We start from the raw sequence: 18,528 nt of genomic DNA on the forward strand, positions 1-18,528 counted from the left end.
CCCATTCAGTTCAGTTCAGTTCAGTCACTCAGTCGAGTCTGACTCTTTGCGACCCCATGAATTGCAGCACGCCAGGCCTCCCTATCCATCACCAACTCCCGGAGTTCACTCAAAACCATGTCCATCGAGTCGGTGATGCCATCCAGCCATCTCATCCTCTGTCGTCCATTCTCCTCCTTCCCCCAATCCCTCCCATCATCAGAGTCTTTTCCAATAGTCAACACTTCGGTACTTCATGGCAAATAGATAGAGAAACAATGGAAACAGTGCCAAACTTTATCTTCTTGGGCTTCCAAACCACTCACTGCAGATGGTGATTGCATCCATGAAATTAAAAGAGGCTTGCTCCTTGGAAGAAAAGCTATGATAAATCTATACAGGGTACTAAAAAGCAGAGAGATCACTTTTCCCCCTTATAGTCATATAGTCAAAGGTCCATCTACTGAAAGCTATGGTTTTTCCAGTAGTCATGTACAGATGTGAGAGTTGGACCATAAAGAAGGCTGAGCACCAAAGAATTGATGCTTCTAAACTGTGGTGATGGAGAAAACTCTTGAGAGCTCTTGGACAGCAAGGAGATCAAACCAGTCAATCCTAAAGGAAATCAATCCTGAATATTCATTGGAAGGACTGATGCTGAAGCTGAAGCTTCAATCCTTTGACCACCTGATTCAAAGAGCTGACTCAATGGAAAAGACCATGATTCTGGGAAAGATTGAAGGCAGGATAAGGGGATGACAGAGGATGAGATGGTTGGATGGCATCACTGATTCAATGGACATGAGTTTGAGGAAACTCCAGGAGATAGTGAAGAACAGGGAAGCCTGTTGTGCTGCTGTTCGTGGGGTCACAAACAGTCAGACACAACTTAGCAACTGAACAACAACAATGCAGTAGAAGGCAAACAACTTATTTCTTTCCAAACACTGGTTATCACCTCAAATCTCTCCCTTCCTTCACTGCATGTATCCCACCACAGTGGGACTTGCCCAGTTCCTTGCACAGGATACTCAAAGAGTATTCCCAAGCCCAGTGCTTCTGTTGGAAACTCTTTCCTCTTCTGTTTAATTTTAACTGATTGTGAAATGTTCCAGTTGTCCAGTCCCTGACCAGTGCAGCCCTCCTTTTACCTGATTTTTCCTAAATATTTTTGATGTCCTTTCATAGTTATTATCACACTTTATGTAAGTTTATACAGTATTGTGAAAGTTTGGTTTGATGTCTTTCTCCCTTTCAGAGAAGGTTTAAATTTATTCACTTTTGTGTCCTCTGTATATAAAATCGTTCATAGAGACAATGCTCAATAATTCATTGAATGAATAAACAATTAATTTCATGCTCAATAACCTGAAAAATGTTCAACGTGGTGCCCTACAGTTGTCATCATCCTTTTTTTTTGCAGGTCATGTTTGTTCTAATTATGTTTATTGAAACATAGTCTATCTTTTGAATTTAATAGTAAAAATGTTGCCTTGCATTTTCTATGCCTGTTCTTTTTTTAAAAAGGTTTTATTTAGATATAATTATCACATCATAAAAATTAGCCATTTTAAGTCTGTAATTGCAGGTTTTTAATATAGTTGCAGAGTTCTACAGCTATCACCCTAATCTAAGTGAGAGTTTTACCACTTCAAAGGAAGCCCAGCAGTCATTAGCAGCCCCTGACAAAATCTCCCTCCTGTCATAGGCAAACCACGAATCTACTTTCTGTTTCTCTGTATCTATTCTGGAAATTTCATATAAATGGAATAATTCAATATGTCGTTTTTGGCAACGGGCTTATGTTTTCTTTTTTAATTCATTTTTCTAGTAGCTGGTTTTTATTTACCTTTATAAAGATACCAGTCTGTGATTGACTGTTGTTAGAGAAGCACTATTTTAACAATAGGTATACACTGTATGTATAATTGCTAGAGAAATGACCATGTAGATAACACTCTTGAATATTTGATTTTCAAAAAAGTCTTCAGAAACCCATGATAGGTGAAATCAGAATAAGCCTTCTATGTGGTATAGTCTGGGTGGGAGAGTGGCTGACAAAGGAGGCACCTTCTCTGAGATCTCCTCCACCAAAGCTCTAATCACTCAAATATTTATCACAAATGCTGTGCCTGTGTGCATGCTAACTCACTTCAGTCATATCGAATTCTTTGCAACCGATGGACTGTAGCCCACCAGGCTCCTCTGTCCATGGGATTCTCCAGGCAAGAATATTGGAGTGGGTTGCCATGTCCTCCTCCAGGGGCTCTTCCCCACCCAGGGATCAAATCCATGTTTCTTATGTCTCCTGTATTGGCAAGGTAGGTTCTTTACCATAAGCATCACCTGGGGAGCCCACAAATTCTATCGGTCACCCTATTTAAGCAGCATGCGCTAAAGTAATCCAGTTGTATGTGGAATTTATTTAATAAGATTTAGATATATATGTATATGTATTTGCATTTGTATACAAATCTTCAAGCTGCATTTTCCAAAATATTTGAAGGCACATGTTCATGCAGCAGGGACTAGACTCAAAGTCTATGGTAGTGATTTCATAAAAGCATGTTTGAGTGAAGTATGCATAATTATTACATTCTTGAAAATTCAAGGAAAATTTGGTAGTAGAAACTTATCTGTAATTAATGTATATTAAAAAGCCCCAAACTTATCTAAACACAAAGAAAAGGGATAGAACCCAAAAGTTGGCAAGTTATTAGGATTATTTTGGTTCAAATTGCTACTTGTTTAAAAATAAGGCATGGGAAAAGAATTAAGACAAGGCAAATGTTAGCACAATATTCTGTACTCTACATTTAATTAAAACTGTCTACTTTAAATATGCTACATTTTAATTCCTACAATAGTCCCATTTCTGTCATTCCAGTGAAAAATGGTGTCACATATACTACGTGGCAGAATGAGCTTCAGAACACACAGATTCTGGTCCCAGAGTTTACGTTCTAATCATTTTTCCCTATTTCTTAATGTTAAGTTTTTCACACTCACTCACACACACACAGAGTTTTATATATTATTCACTGAAATCGCCAGCAAAGAAGGAAAAATAGCACAACCCAATCTCTTACACTTGGTTCTAGGGCAAAATATTCTCAGAAGGTGGCTGTTCTTTTTAAGGATGTGAATCACAGTGAATATTAACTAATGATTCCTTCTATAACAAGATAACTTAGTCCTCAGTCGTCTTCTTCCTGTCCCTTTCCCCTTCCTCTTTTCTGCTTCAGACATAAGCAGAAATGTGATGACAATCTTAGCTTATCACCCAAATCACAAGAATATGCACTACCCCAGAATCACCCTGTGGCCTGAAAGAATCACGACCCACTCCCTATTAACACTTACAGATATCATTAAATGCATTTGGATTTTCACCCCCCAAATAATAACATAAATAATAGGTTTACTTTCCATTAGCTTATAAACTCCAGAGGCCAGATAATTATAAGTAAGATATTACACCTATTGGTTCCACTGCTTTATTTTGCCTGATGAAACAAATTTTAATCATTGGAGAGATATTGCATTTCTGTGACTGGGCCAGCACTTGTTGATCACTGCAAGTAAACAAAGGAAGCTAGCACTAAAAATTACATGCTGTATGTTTTTAGTTAGAAATTACCCAAACTGGCAACACTTAACTATGTTAGCTTTGGGTGGGGGTAGTGATTGGGGGTAGTCATTAGAGGGTCTTCCTGAGTTCTTGTAGAGACTTGATCTATACTGTAACTTGTATAAAGTTTGCAAGGATATTTGAATTGAAAAATTCATTGCTTTCCCTTTCTTTAAATATATAATACAACATAAAACTTAAAAAAAAATGATCCATCATTACTATTAGACTGAAACCTCTTAACCAAAAATTTCTTAGTCAAGATGTGTTTTGAAATTTAAAATGGTCATATCTTAGAAAGTTAATATGATACGTATATAGTACCAGTGGGGTCTGGGGTAGCATCCAGTTATCAACACCTTCTTGTCTGTGCACCTAAAATATGGCTATTCAAACTAACAAAGATGTACAAAGATGGTGAATAGACTCATAGTAATTAAGGTCAATTTTTTCCACAAAATAGTTTTCTAATTCTTTAAAAGTCCCAAACACTATTAAATTTGATCAAATTATTTCTTAGCAACTACTAAGATAAGCATGTAGATGTTTCCCCTTTTGATGATTAATGTAGCTAAATATGGCTTTGAATTTCTTACAGTGAGGTATCTTTGTTTTCCTAGAATGAACCCTGCTCAATTATGACCAATTGGTCTTTGAAAATATTTCTGAATTTTAATTGCTAATACTTTTATTGGAATTTTTTCCTGCTGCTGCTAAGTCACTTCAGTCGTGTCCGACTCTGTGAGACCCCATAGATGGCAGTCCACCAGGCTCCCCCGTCCCTGGGATTCTCCAGGCAAGAACACTGGAGTGGGTTGCCATTTCCTTCTCCAATGCATGAAAGTGAAAAGTGAAAGTGAAGTCACTCAGTCGCGTCCGACCCTCAGCGACCCCATGGACTGCAGCCTTCCAGGCTCCTCTGTCCATGGGATCCTCCAGACAGGAGTACTGGAGTGGGGTGCCATTGCCTTCTCCAAATTTTTTTTTCCTAGTTTCCAAAATTAATATTGGTATTTTGTGTATGTTAATGTATAAACTGTATCATAAGTCAGTAAGGCTTCAAAGAATTAGTTCTATTTTTTATGATACATAATTAATCTCTGCCTTAATTTGCTCTATTAAATATTATTTCCACGATGCTATTTGTATTACAGCTTCTTGAATTAAATCTTTTGTCATTTAAAATTTTTCTATTATTATAATAATTTTAAAAAGTTTTTTAAGTTATATATTTTCCCTGACTATAGATTTACCCTTACCCCAAAGTTTTATTTACCTATACTCACTTAACAACAAATTTCTTTTTACTGAGTTGTTTTAAACTGTGTTGATTAAAGTGCTTGAAAAGAATATTGATTTAAATGGTCTTTATTAATTTCTGTCACTCATTCTTACACCTCTGTCGTTAATTGTTGCTTAGTCACTAAGTTGTATCCGATTCTTTGTGATCCCATGGACTATAGCCCTCCAGGCTCCTCTGGCCATGGGATTTCCCAGGCAAGAATACTGGAGCAGGTTGCCATTTCATTTTTCAGGGGCTCTTCCTGACCCAGTGATATTGTAAAGAATCCATGTCTCCTGCATTGGCAAACACATTCTTTGCCACTGAGCCAAGACGGAAGCCTCTCTCATTAGAGATGTTACCAAATTTAAGCCAAATTTGGGGAAGTACCATGCCAGCGTTAAAACTAAGAGTTCTAATATCAATGTCTACTTTTGAAAAAAAATCATAGTAATGATTACATCAATCCAAAAATTGGTTTGGGGATCAGTAAAAGTGACCTTCTTTTTCTATTCATAAACCACCACTTTTAAAACGTAAATTTTTTAATTTACAAAAAAAAAAAAAAAAAGGCAATTTTACAAAAATTGACTCAAAATGAACTTGAAGGGAAGATCTGGAGCCATAAAAGCCCTACAAGCAAACATACCCTCTTTGATATCAGTCTTGGTAATGACTTTTGGACTTGACACCAAAATCAAAGGTAACAAGAGTGAAAATAAATAGGTGAAACAATATCAAAATAAAGTTTCTGCAGTGTAAAGAAAACCAGAAATAATTTTGGGGGGAAGGAGGCAGAGGGCTGCCTTTTGCTTGGAGTATCATTGTCCGTTCCTTCAGTTTAGGCTGGGGAGGAAGTTAGGGGCCGTCGTTTGCTTGGAATATCATCGTCCACCCTGCACTTTAGCATATGTTTGTCGTTAGAACCGAGACGAATCTGCTGGATGCAGCACATAGCTTGGCTTCATTTTTTAATCAAGCAACTGTGTTTTTGATTGGTCAATTCAACCCACTTACATTTAAGGTGATTATTGATAAATGCGGATTTAATACTGTCGTTTTATCTTTTGTTGTCTGGTTGCTATTTATTGTCATTGTTTCTTTTTTTTTCTTTTTTTTAAATTTTATTTTATTTTTAAACTTTACAATATTGTATTAGTTTTGCCAAATATTCCTTGAGTTTATCTGCCAGTTTAGTGTGTGGCTTTCTGTGATATTTTTCTGAGCTTCCTCTTTCTTCTGTGTTTTGTGTCTCTTCTCTAAATCTGTGTTTTGTGATTCCCATGAGATTTGTATGTAATGTCTCATAGATAAAATAGTACATTCTCTGCTGATAGCATCTTTTCTTCTTGTCTATATGGGCTCTGTCCTTCTCTTCCCCTTTTATGTTTTTGTTGTCTCAAAATGCCCCTTTTTATGTTGACTTCATTACCGAATTGAAATAGCTATGGTTATTTTTACTGCTTTTTTCCTTTTAAGCTTTATGCTATAATTAAGTGTTTAACAACCTATTCTGATATAGAGTTGCAGTTGCCTGACTCTGCTCGTGTATTTATTACCTTAATCAAAGTATTTTTTTTGTACTTTTGCCTTTGTGTTTCACGTACAAGAGCTCCTTTCAAAATTTCTTTGTAAGGCACTTCTATGGATAATTAACTCCCTCAGTTTCTGAAAAAAGCTGGAACAGCATTTTCCCCAACTTCATATCTAAAAGATACATTTTCTGATAGAATATTCTTGGCTGACAGTATTTATCTTTCTATATTTTGAGTATGTTATAGTATTCTATGCAGTGTCTGCTGAGAAATCTGTTGATGGCCTGTTGGGGGTTCTTTTGTAGGCAACTGTTTTTCTTTTTCTTTTTTTGCTCTGGTTGTCTTTTAAATTCTTTCTTTGTCAGGAACTTTTGACTGTTTTAAGCTAATGTGTATTGGAGAAGATCTTTTCCCATTGAGTAACTAGCAGTACTCTTAGCTTCATGGACTTGTATATTCGGTTTCTTCCCTAGGTATGGGAAGTCTTCAGCTGTTATTTCTTTATAACTCTCTGTGGCCTTCTCTCTTTCTTCTCCTTCTGGGATACCCATTGTATTATACTGCCCTTCTTAATGGAATCAGATAGTTCTGATAGAATTTCTGTATTTTTTTTTTAGATCTTAGTTCTCTCGTCTCTTCTACCTATATCATTTCTAGATTTCTGTCTTCAAGCTCACTAATTCTCTCTTCCATATAGTCTGCTATTTCTATTGCTTTCTAGTGCATTCTTCATCTCATTTATTGGGTTTCTCAGCTTCAGAATTCTTTTTTTTTTTGAGAGTTTTGATTTTTTTGGTAAAATATTCCTTGTGTTCATTTTTATTCCTGAATTCATTGGACTGCCTTTCTCAGTTTTCCTGCAGTTTATTGACTTTCTTTGAGAGTTATTTTGAATTCTCTGTCAGTTAATATCCTGCGACTTTGAGTCTGGTTTCTGGAGGATTGTCATTTTCTTTTTGTGGTACTGTGTTACCACGGTTTATCATGGTACTTGATGAACTGTTTCTCTGCCCATGCATTTAATGGACTGTAGGAGCATTTTTCTTATTTAAATAAATCTTTTTTTCTTCTATTTTTAAACTTTGATTCTAAGGCAAGCCCAATTCAACACGTTGGTAATTAGCCGCCTTTATTTTGCTTTTCAGTAGGTGGCGCTATAGCACAAATTTTTGGTCCCTTGTCTGCATTGCTTCAGGCTTCATACTTTCCACCTTCCACTGCCAAAGCCAGATGTGTTGCCAGTTCCCTCATTTTATTTGCTTGTGCCTCTGCGATGGCTGGTGCCTTGCTGCTGCTCATGCTGCTGTGGCTGGCATTACACTGGGAGCGCTGGGATGGCCGGTACTTCCACCACGTCCGAAGTCGTGGTTGCTGATGTCTTCCTGGGGTTGTAGAATTTGGAAAGGCCACCGCTGCAGGCAGGGGCCAGAGTCACAAGTGCTGCTGCAGCTGGAAAGACAAGGTTGTGGACTCATAGTGCTGCTGCCCAATTCCCTGTGGGCACTGCAGTGGGCAGGAGGCAGAGTAGGGTGCTGTTATTGGGTTTTCTGGGGCTGTAGGCTCAGTCAGTTGGGTGCGGCTGGGATCACAGGCACTGCCTCCACTGTTTCGTATTTTCTGTGTGTTCCAGTCCACTCATCCTCATATGTACAGATATTCAGGTCTCTCTGGTGTCCTAGTGTGTTGGGCAGAGAAACCTTTGTTGAGTACAGAAATTAACTTGCTTTATAAATACTTTTTAATTCATTTTTATTTAACTTTTTATTTTGTATTGGTGTATAGTCAATTAACGATCAAACCAGTCAGTCCTAAAGGAAATAAGCCCTGAATATTCATTGGAAGGACTGATGCTGAAGCTGAAGCTCCAATACTTTGGCCACCTGATGTGAAGAACTGACTCATTGGAAAAGACCCTGATGCTGGGAAAGATTGAAGGCAGGAGGAGAAGGGGGTGACAGAGGATGAGATGGTTGGATGACGTCATAGACTCAATGGACAAGAGTTAGAGCAAACTCACGAGGATGGTGAAGTACAGGGAAGCCCGGCGTGCTGTAGTCCATGGGATCGCAAAGAGTTGGACATTACTGAGCGACTGAATAACAAGAGTCGATTAACAACTTTGTGATAGTTTTAGGTGAACAGTGAAGGAAGGGACTCAGCCATACATATACATGTATTCATTCTCCCCAAAACTCTCTTCCCATCCAGGCTGCCATATCACATTGAGCAGAATTCCATGTACAGTAAGCCCTTGTTGGTTAGTCCATTTTAAATACAGCAGTGTATGCATGTCCATCTCAAACTCCCCAACTATCCTTTCTCCCCATTCTTCTTCCCAGCAACCGTAAGTCTTGTTCTGTCTCTGAGTCTCTTTCTGTTTTGTAAGTAAGTTCATTTATATAAATACTTTTTAAAAGCCCTTTCTTAAGCTTAAATGGAAAAAAATGGCAACCCACCTAGTATTCTTACCTGGAGAATCCCATGGACAGAGGGCCTGGCAGCCTACAGTCCATGGGGTCACAAAGAGTCAGACAGGACTGAGTGACTAACAACAACTTCAGCTTAAAAATATTTAAAACATTTTGTCATCTTTAAATAAAATAAAATAAATAAAATTTGTTAGCTTTTTCTCTAAAAAAAAAAGCCATATCAAAAGTTATAATATTCAAAAATTTAAATGATCAACTTTAAGATATTTATTTTTAGAAAATACCAGTTGTATAAATGCTTGCAATGTGGGAGACCTGAGTTTGATCCCTTGGTTGGGAAGATCCCCTGGAGGAGGGCATGGCAGCCCACTCCAGTATTCTTGTCTGAAGAATTCCCATGGACAGAGGAGCCTGGTGGGCTCCAGTCCATGGGGTCTCAGAGAGTTGGACATGAGTGAGTGACTAAGCACAATTGTGTAAAATATTATTTATCTACATTGTGAAAGACTTAATAGGTTTCTTTTCTTTTGGGTTAAGAGCTTTTGCCATTTTAAGGAGAACTTATTAGCCTAGAAAGTATTGGTCTTTTCAACAACTACACCAGACACAAGATAGAATCCTTTCTCTTCAAATCTTTTCTCTTTACTTGAGAAAACATTTGAGGCCAAAAACTCAATCATATAAACAGAACTTATATATAGGTAGACCGAAGATCATGGCATCCCGTCCCATCACTTCATGGGAAATAGATGGGGAAACAGTGGAAACAGTCTCAGACTTTGTTTTTTGGAGCTCCAAAATCACTGCAGATATTGACTGCAGCCATGAAATTAAAAGACGCTTACTCCTTGGAAGGAAAGTTATGACCAACCTAGATAGCATATGCAAAAGCAAAGACGTTACTTTGCCAACAAAGGTTCGTCTAGTCAAGGCTATGGTTTTTCCTGTGGTCATGTATGGATGTGAGAGTTGGACTGTGAAGAAAGCTGAGTGCTGAAGATTTGATGCTTTTGAACTGTGGTATTGGAGAAGACTCTTGAGAGTCCCTTGGACTGCAAGGAGATCCAACCAGTCCATTCTGAAGGAGATCAGCCCTGGGATTTCTTTGGAAGGAATGATGCTAAAGCTGAAACTCCAGTACTTTGGCCACCTCATGCGAAGAGCTGACTCATTGTAAGAGACTCTGATGCTGGGAGGGATTGGGGGCAGGAGGAGAAGGGGACGACAGAAGATGAGATGGCTGAATGGCATCATTGACTCGATGGACGTGAGTCTGAGTGAACTCCGGGAGTTGGTGATGGACAGGGAGGCCTGACGTGCTGCGATTCATGGGGTCGCAGAGAGTCAGACATGACTGAGCGACAGAATTGAACTGAAATATATAAACTTTTAAAAACTGCTGAGATAACTTCTCTAGTGTTTTTCTTTTATTGGGGAAAAAAACAAAACAAAACAAAACTATAAACCATGCTCTATCTTCAAAAAAATCTGTCTTTACTGAAATCACATCGAAATACAGTAGCAGCTCTGCACTCTTATTTTATTAGTTTACAAGTCTATAATTTCAACTTTGCTTTAAAAAGCATAGCATCAGCAAAATACCATCTCGTTTACATCAGTTTATATATTCAATTAAACCACCTGGTTTTACAACAGAAAAACATTTCCACATAGTTCACACCCCCATCAAGAAGGAATAGATTTGTGATACCAGGTTTAAGAGTTTCACTGTTTCTACCAACCTCATTTAAGTGTATGATTTAATTGGAATTATTGAAAGGAAAGGATTGCATAGGTTTCATCACAGATAAATCTGACCCCCCCAAAGTGATTTGCTGATTTGCTATGTTTTTTAAAAGCTAAATGGCCAATAAAATGCTATGTGAATGAAAATACTTAGCCCTTTTGATATCTTTATTCAGTATCTACACTTCCAGTCACGTAGTTCATCTCCAAGTAAAAGATATTTCAATAAATCACTGGCTGTTTGCATATTTTGCAAGTATTATTTAAGATCTTTAAATTCTATTTTTAAATCAGATTATTCAGGGTATCGGTTATTGCCAAAAAATTACTTTGCTCAATTTTTGATCTATTTAGGCTAGAATGATTGAAATAAAATTGCCTACAACATGTCATTGTCCTATGCTGAAATATCTCAACATAGGCTGTTAAAGTCATGTATCAGATCAGATCAGATCAGTCGCTCAGTCGTATCCGACTCTTTGCAACCCCATGAATCGCAGCACGCCAGGCCTCCCTGTCCATCACCAACTCCCAGAGTTCACTCAGACTCACGTCCATCGAGTCAGTGATGCCATCCAGCCATCTCATCCTCTGTCGTCCCCTTCTCCTCCTGCCCCCAATCCCTCCCAGCATCAGGGTCTTTTCCAATGAGTCAACTCTTCGCATGAGGTGGCCAAAGTACTGGAGTTTCAGCTTTAGCATCATTCCTTCCAAAGAAATCCCAGGGCTGATCTCCTTCAGAATGGACTGGTTGGATCTCCTTGCAGTCCAAGGGACACTCAAGAGTCTTCTCCAACACCACAGTTCAAAAGCATCAATTCTTCGGCACTCAGCCTTCTTCACAGTCCAACTCTCACATCCATATATGACCACTGGAAAAACCATAGCCTTGACTAGATGAACCTTTATTGGCAAAGTAACGTCTTTGCTTTTGCATATGCTATCTAGGTTGGTCATAACTTTCCTTCCAAGGAGTAAGCGTCTTTTAATTTCATGGCTGCAGTCACCATCTGTAGTGATTTTGGAGCCCAGAAAAATAAAGTCTGACACTGTTTCCCCATCAATTTCCCATGAAGTGGTGGGACATGCCAAATAGAATATTGATCTTTTATATGTCTTTTGCCAACTTCTACATATTAAAAGTACATTTATATTTTTGTTTCTCCCCCAAAGATGAAAATAAGTCAAATATTTGTAACTATTTTTAAAATATTGTTCTTTTAGATGCTCTATTTTTTAAAATGCAACATTATAGGTTTTTTAAAAAACTTTCCAGTTTTCCTGTTTTTTCCCCAAAATATGAGTCATTTTCTTTAGAAGGTAATAAGAAATGTTAAATTCCAACTTAGAATAAAACCAGGGATGATGATAAGATTCTAAACACACCTCAAACACACCCATCTTGATTTCTATTAATAGAATGAGATGGATTTCTGCTTTAAAACTGTAACTTGCCCAGTTATGTCTGACTCTTTATAAGTTGTCTGACTCTTTGTAAGTTGCCCAGTCATGTCTGACTCTTGGTGACCCATGGAATTCTCCAGGCCAGAATACTGGAGTGGGTAGCCTTTCCATTCTCCAGGGGATCTTCCCAACCCAGGGATCAAACCCAGGCCTCCTGCATTGCAGGCGGATTCTTACCAGCTGACCCACAAGGGAAGGCCAAGAATACTGGAGTGGGTAGCCTATCCCTTCTCCAGGGGATCTTCCTGATCCAGGAATCGAACTGGGGTCTCTTGCATTACAGGTGGATTCTTTACCAACTGAGATATTAGGGAAGTCCTAAAACTATAACTAGAACAGAACAAAGCTGGGATACATTTTCTTGAGAAAAGAACACAGGTAGATCTTCCAGAGTACTCTTGGCTCAATATAACTTTTTCAAGAAGAAGAAAAACAGGTGCATTAGAATGATATGTATATGCTATTTACCACAAGGTTCATGTGTCTAATAATAATTCTAAATCTGTAACATATTTTGTTCTTTTCACAATTATAGCTGAGATTCCTTCCTTGGGATCACATATTTCCCAATTCCCAGTGGTGAGTTTCTATGCAATTTCTGTCCAGTTTAGCTAATTCCTTCCCAATCAGAATATTTTCTTAGCATTTACTAGGGGCTAGGGATGGTATGGGGAGGGAGGAGGGAGGAGAGTTCAGGATGGGAAACACATGTATACCTGTGGCGGATTCATTTCGATATTTGGCAAAACCAATACAATATTGTAAAGTTTAAAAATAAAATAAAATTTTAAAAAATTGTTCTCTAAAAAAAAAAAAAGAAAGAAAATATCTAATTCCCTCAGATAATCACAATGGTGTGATCACTCACCTAGAGCCACACATCCTGGGTATGAAGTCAAGTGGGCCTTAGGAAGCATCGCTACAAACAAAGCTAGTGGAGGTGATGGAATTCCAGTTGAGCTATTTCAAATCCTGAAAGATGATGCTGTGAAAGTGCTGCACTCAATATACCAGCAAATTGGGAAAACTCAGCAGTGGCCACAGGACTGGAAATGGTCAGTTTTCATTCCAATCCCAAAGAAAGGCAATGCCAAAGAATGCTCAAACTACTGCACAATTGCACTCATCTCATACACTAGTAAAGTAATGCTCAAAATTCTCCAAGCCAGGCTTCAACAATATGTGAACCATGAAATTCTAGATGTTCAAGCTGGTTTTAGAAAAGGCAGAGGAACCAGAGATCAAATTACCAACATCCCTTGGATCAGCGAAAAAAGCAAAAGAGTTCCAGAAAAACATCTATTTCTCCTTTATTGACTATGCCAAAGCCTTTGACTGTGTGGATCACAATAAACTGTGGAAAATTCTGAAAGAGATGGGAATACCAGACCACCTGACCTGCCTCTTGAGAAATGTGAACGCAGGTCAGGAAGCAACAGTTAGAACTGGACATGGAACAACAGACTGGTTCCAAATAAGAAAAGGAGTACCTCAAGGCTGTATATTGTCACCCTGCTTATTTAACTTATATACAGGGAACATCATGAGAACCACTGGGCTGGATAAAGTACAAGCTGGATTCAAGATTGCCAAGAGAAATATCAATAACTTCAGATGCAAATGACACTGCCCTTATGGCAGAAAGTGAAGAGGAACTAAAGAGCCTCTTGATGAAAGTGAAAGAGGAGAGTGAAAAAGTTGGCTTAAAGCTCAACATTCAGAAAACTAAGATCATGGCATCTGGTCCCATCACTTCATGGGAAATAGATGGGGAAACAGTGGAAACAGTGTCAGACTTTATTTTTTCGGGCTCCAAAATCACCACAGATGGTGACTGTAGCCATGAAATAAAAAGACGCTTACTCCTTGGAAAAAAAAAACTTAGGACCAATCTAGACAGAATATTAAAACAGAGGCATTACTTTGCCAACATGGTCTGTCTAGTCAAGGCTATGGTTTTTCTAGTAGTCATGTATGGATGTGACAGTTTGACTATAAAGAAAGCTGAGTGCCAAAGAAGTGATGCTTTTGAACCGTGGCGTTGAAGACTCTTGACAGTCCCTTGGACTGCAAGGAGATCAAACCAGTCCATCCTAAAGGAAATCAGTCTGAGTGTTCATTGGAAGGACTGATGTTGAAGCTGAAACTCCAATACTTTGGCCATCTGATGCAAAGTGCTGACTCATTTGGAAAGACCCTGATGCTGGGAAAGATTGAAGGTGGGAGAAGAAGGGGATGACAGAAGATGAGATGGTTGGATGGCATCACCGACTCAATGGACATGAGTTTGAGTAAGCTCCTGGAGTTGGTGATGGACAGGGAGGCCTGGTGTGCTGCAGTCCATGGGGTCGCAAAGAGTCAGATACAACTGAGTGACTGAACTGAACTGAACTGAACTGAATTCCCTCTAAAGTCTGGTCAGTTTTGCCAACAAGTAAGAAAAACACTCAGAAGGTTTAGGACATTTTGGACTCAACTGGTTAGATTTGTCTTGCCATTATGCCATCTAGAACCTCTAATATAATGTTGACTAGAAGTGGCAAAAGTGGGCATTGCTTCTAATTCTGGAGGAAAAACTTGTACCGTTGAATATGTTGTTAGCTATGGGTTTTTCTTATATAGTCTTTATCATAGTGAGTCAGTTTCCTTCTGCTTCTAGTTCACTAAAAGTGTTTTTATAGTGAAAAGATGTGAAATTTTGTCAAATTCTTTTATTGCATCAATCAAGATGATTTTGTTTTCTTTCCTGAATTCTATTAAAGTGAATATCACATTGATTAATTTTTGTCTGTTGATCCATTGTTAAATTCCAGGAATAAATCCCACTTGGACATAGTGTATAACCATTTTAATGTAAAACAAAAAAAAAGAGAGAGAGATTCAATCAGGAGTTTCAGTGTGATAAGTGTGGTTGCAGAACCTGGACTCTAAGACAGGATACTTTTCCCATTGAAAGAACCATCATGAGTGCCATTGTCAAGGCCTCAGTCCATTTATCCAAATGGAAACCTCAGTTGCCTTTTTTTCTGTATCTGTTGCAAACTCTGTAGTCTTCATAGCCAAAACTAGAAGATGCAAAAATATAGACTATAGTTTCTCAGAAACTTGAGAGGTAACTACCACTTTATTGAGGTAATTCACATGAAAATCTCATATTCTTCTTTAAAACAACTGTCTGTACTTATTCAGGGGCTTCCTTAGTGGCTCAGTCAGTAAAGAATCTTCCTGCAATGCAGGAGACTGCCTGCATTATAGGAGACCAAGGTTCAATCTTAGGGTCAGAAAGTTCCCTTGGAGAAGGAAATGGCCACCCACTCCAGTATTCTTTCCTGGAAAAGCCCATGGACAGAGGAGCTTGCCATGGGAACTTCCAGGAAACAAACTCTGTGTTTTTGGCTGGCTTGAAATAGGAAAACATTCACTGAATTAGACTTCCATCTACTGAATTGGGACTTCCCTTGTGGCTCAGACGTAAAGCGTCTGCCTACAATGCAGGAGACCCAGGTTCGATCCCTGGGTCAGGAAGGTCCTCTGGAGAAGGAAATGGCAATCCACTCCAATACTCTTGCCTGGAAAATCCCACGGATGGAGGAGCATGGTAGGCTACAGTCCATGGGGTCGCAAAGAGTCAGACACGACTGAGCGACTTCGCTTCACTTCACTACTGAATTAGAATTTTACAACATGATTAGGCTTTTAACAACAGACAAGATTATCAAAAAGATTTCACCGTTTCATTAGATCATCACTTCAAGGCTGGATTGGCTACTAAAAAATAAGGTAATTTGTATTCTCAGTTCAGTTCAGTCGCTCAGTTGTGTCCGACTCTTTGCAACCCCAGGAATCGCAGCACGCCAGGCCTCCCCATCCATCACCAACTCCTGGAGTTCACTCAGACTCACGTCCACTGAGTCAGTGATGCCATCCAGCCATCTCATCCCCTGTCGTCCCCTTCTCCTCCTGACCCCAATCCCTCCCAGCATCAGAGTCTTTTCCAATGAATCAACTCTTCCCGTGAGGTGGCCAAAGTACTGGAGTTTCAGCTTTAGCATCATTCCTTCCAAAGAAATCCCAGGGCTGATCTCCTTCAGAATGGACTGGTTGGATCTCCTTGCAGTCCAAGGGACTCTCAAGAGTCTTCTCCAATACAACAGTTCAAAAGCATCAATTCTTCGGTGCTCAGCCTACTTCACAGTCCAACTCTCACATCCATACATGACCACTGGAAAAACCATAGCCTTGACTAGACGGACCCTTGTTGGCAAAGTAATGTATTCTCAGGTCTTGTTTAATTTACACCATTATTCATCATCACTTTTCTAATGCTCTACTATCAAAATATATAATTTTTATTTAATTAGTTGAAGTAAATGTTCCACTTGTGTTCCCATAACATGCATTGATTTACTTTTTAAAATAGTTTTTTCTCATCCTTCTTATCATTTTTTTTTTTTCTGGGAAAATTTCTTACATATGAGTAAATGGAAATTGAATTAACCTGTGACCTGCTGAGGTCAGTTTTAAGCATCATTATTCACTAAGTTGTACACATCAAAAAATGATTAAGTGTTTCATAAAACGGATAGGGGCATAAAATGGAATATATAATAAAGTTATAATTTATTAATTCCTTCTCTAACTCTAAATTTAACCAATTTCTGGACAAATACTGGCTAGAGTATAAACTTTAGAAGCATATGTATGCAACAAATCAAATCAGAGTCTAAACCTTTCCTATTTACCCAAGCCAGAAACATTAGTAATCTCCTAGTTCTTCTCAGTTTTGTAAGAAATAAAGAATGTAGCTAACTGGAGGAGCGGGAGGGAATCTGAGTTATTTTATGGTTGTCATCTACTTTTTCCATTCAAGAGAGCATAATTTCCTCCTGGAAGAAAGTAGGTTTCATGCCTCAGGCTGGGCATAAATCAAATAGAAATGCTATAGCTTAGATGGTAATTTTATAAACTATCATGTTGTGGAAAATAGAGTTAAGCTGTAATCTATGATGTAGTTACCATCCCTCTAGGGGATACTTGAGTAATGGGCAAGCAGCTCTAAAGAGTTTTGGGTGCTGTATCTTTTGGCACCTCTAGAGAATGGCTAGGCCCCTTCAGGTAAATGATTTGGAGTAAGCTCCATGGTGCCTTCTATTACTTAAAGGTTGCTATGGCAGGTTTCAGAACAGCCATGAGCATATCTTTTACAATATGAACAGTTTTCTAGCCATTTAAAAATAGTATTTTCTTCCAAATAATATTTACATCAACAGCTCTGAAAAATTGTGAGGCACTTATTGTGAGAAATCCCACTAAAAAAGAGAAAGAAGAAGAAAACATTCATTATAAGCTTCCAAAAAATTGTGAAGTAGGATATATGTATAAACTCTGGCAAATTTTCTGAATATAATGATTTAAATCATACAAATATAACAGTTACTGTGAATCAGCTCCAGCGAAACTGATCAGCTGAGACAGTGAGATATTAAATATTGACTTTTAGCATTTATTTTGTACTTTTCATATTCAAAGAATTATCAGCTCTCAACTGTCCAGTGTGCTAACAGCTTATAGCTTTTACCTTCTCTGCTGCCTGCATTCTGGGTATCTCACCAGTCATTGGGCATCTCTATCACAAGCTCACCAGAGGAAAAGAAATGAGGGATTTTCAAATCAGTCAAATTCATTGTTCATTTCCAGTACTTTTCTTTCTTTCTTTTTTTAACAGATCAGTGGAGGATACTTTGAGATCATTGCCTAAATTCAAACATTACATTAACTTCATCTGTCTCTTATCCATGTTGTGTCACTTGAAATTACAAATATTACTCACTTTTGACAACTTGAGCACAGAATGTAGTCTCAAAGATAGGCTTTTTATGTTTTGCGCAATTTACAATACAATTTTAAAAAAGGCTTGGCAAATTCTTACCTATTTACTCTGTTATAATCTCTGTTAGGTATTTTCATTGTAAAATTAATATATTTACTACAAAGAACTAAATCATAATAAAAGTTACTAATTTTTCCAGTTTCTGTTCTTCCAATCTTCATTCCCTGGAAGAAATCATAGTGAACTCACATTAATGTATATCCTTCCAGATGTTTTCTTTTTTTTGTTTCTTTTTAGAATATGTGATATTCTGTATTCTGTTTTTCAACTTGATTAACTCTTCAGTTCAGTTCATTCACTCAGTCGTGTCTGACTGTTTGCGACCCCATGAATCGCAGCACGCCAGGCCTCCCTGTCCATCACCAACTCCCAGAGTTCACTCAGACTCACGTCCATCGAGTCAATGATGCCATCCAGCCATCTCATCCTCTGTCGTCCCCTTCTCCTCCTGCCCCCAATACCTCCCAGCATCAGAGCCTCTTCCAATAAGTCAACTCTTCTCATGAGGTGGCCAAAGTATTGGCGTTTCAGCTTCAGCATCAGTCCTTCCAGTGAACACCCAGGACTGATCT

The 18,528-nt window shown here is 38.4% G+C and overlaps 1 protein-coding gene across 11 annotated transcripts in view; it reads right to left on the reverse strand.

Annotated features, from left to right (window-relative positions):
• Nucleotides 1-18,528, reverse strand: part of LOC147365801 (uncharacterized) — an 856,584-nt gene that overhangs the window by 135,128 nt on the left and 702,928 nt on the right. Inside the window, exons 4-5 of one of the 11 annotated variants that reach the window (XR_015132772.1) lie at nucleotides 8,445-8,519; nucleotides 5,649-8,102 (exon numbers count right to left, since the gene is read on the reverse strand). The exons of 6 other annotated variants lie outside the window; for them this stretch is intronic. Coding sequence is in view for 2 of the 5 variants with exons in the window: in XM_086317212.1 (XP_086173338.1) it covers nucleotides 7,993-8,102 (110 nt within the window). In the remaining 3 variants the exon portion in view is untranslated. Of the gene's footprint in view, nucleotides 1-5,615; nucleotides 8,103-8,444; nucleotides 8,520-18,067; nucleotides 18,121-18,528 lie in introns of those variants that run through there. 4 more of the 11 variants (XR_015132785.1, XM_086317212.1, XM_086317217.1 and 1 more) reach the window with 4 other exon arrangements.

The sequence above is a fragment of the Bos grunniens genome, chromosome 9 (genome assembly GCF_055505025.1).
Source record: "Bos grunniens cultivar Pamir isolate PY7600 chromosome 9, Bosgru_T2T1.0, whole genome shotgun sequence".
Lineage (NCBI taxonomy): Eukaryota > Metazoa > Chordata > Mammalia > Artiodactyla > Bovidae > Bos > Bos grunniens.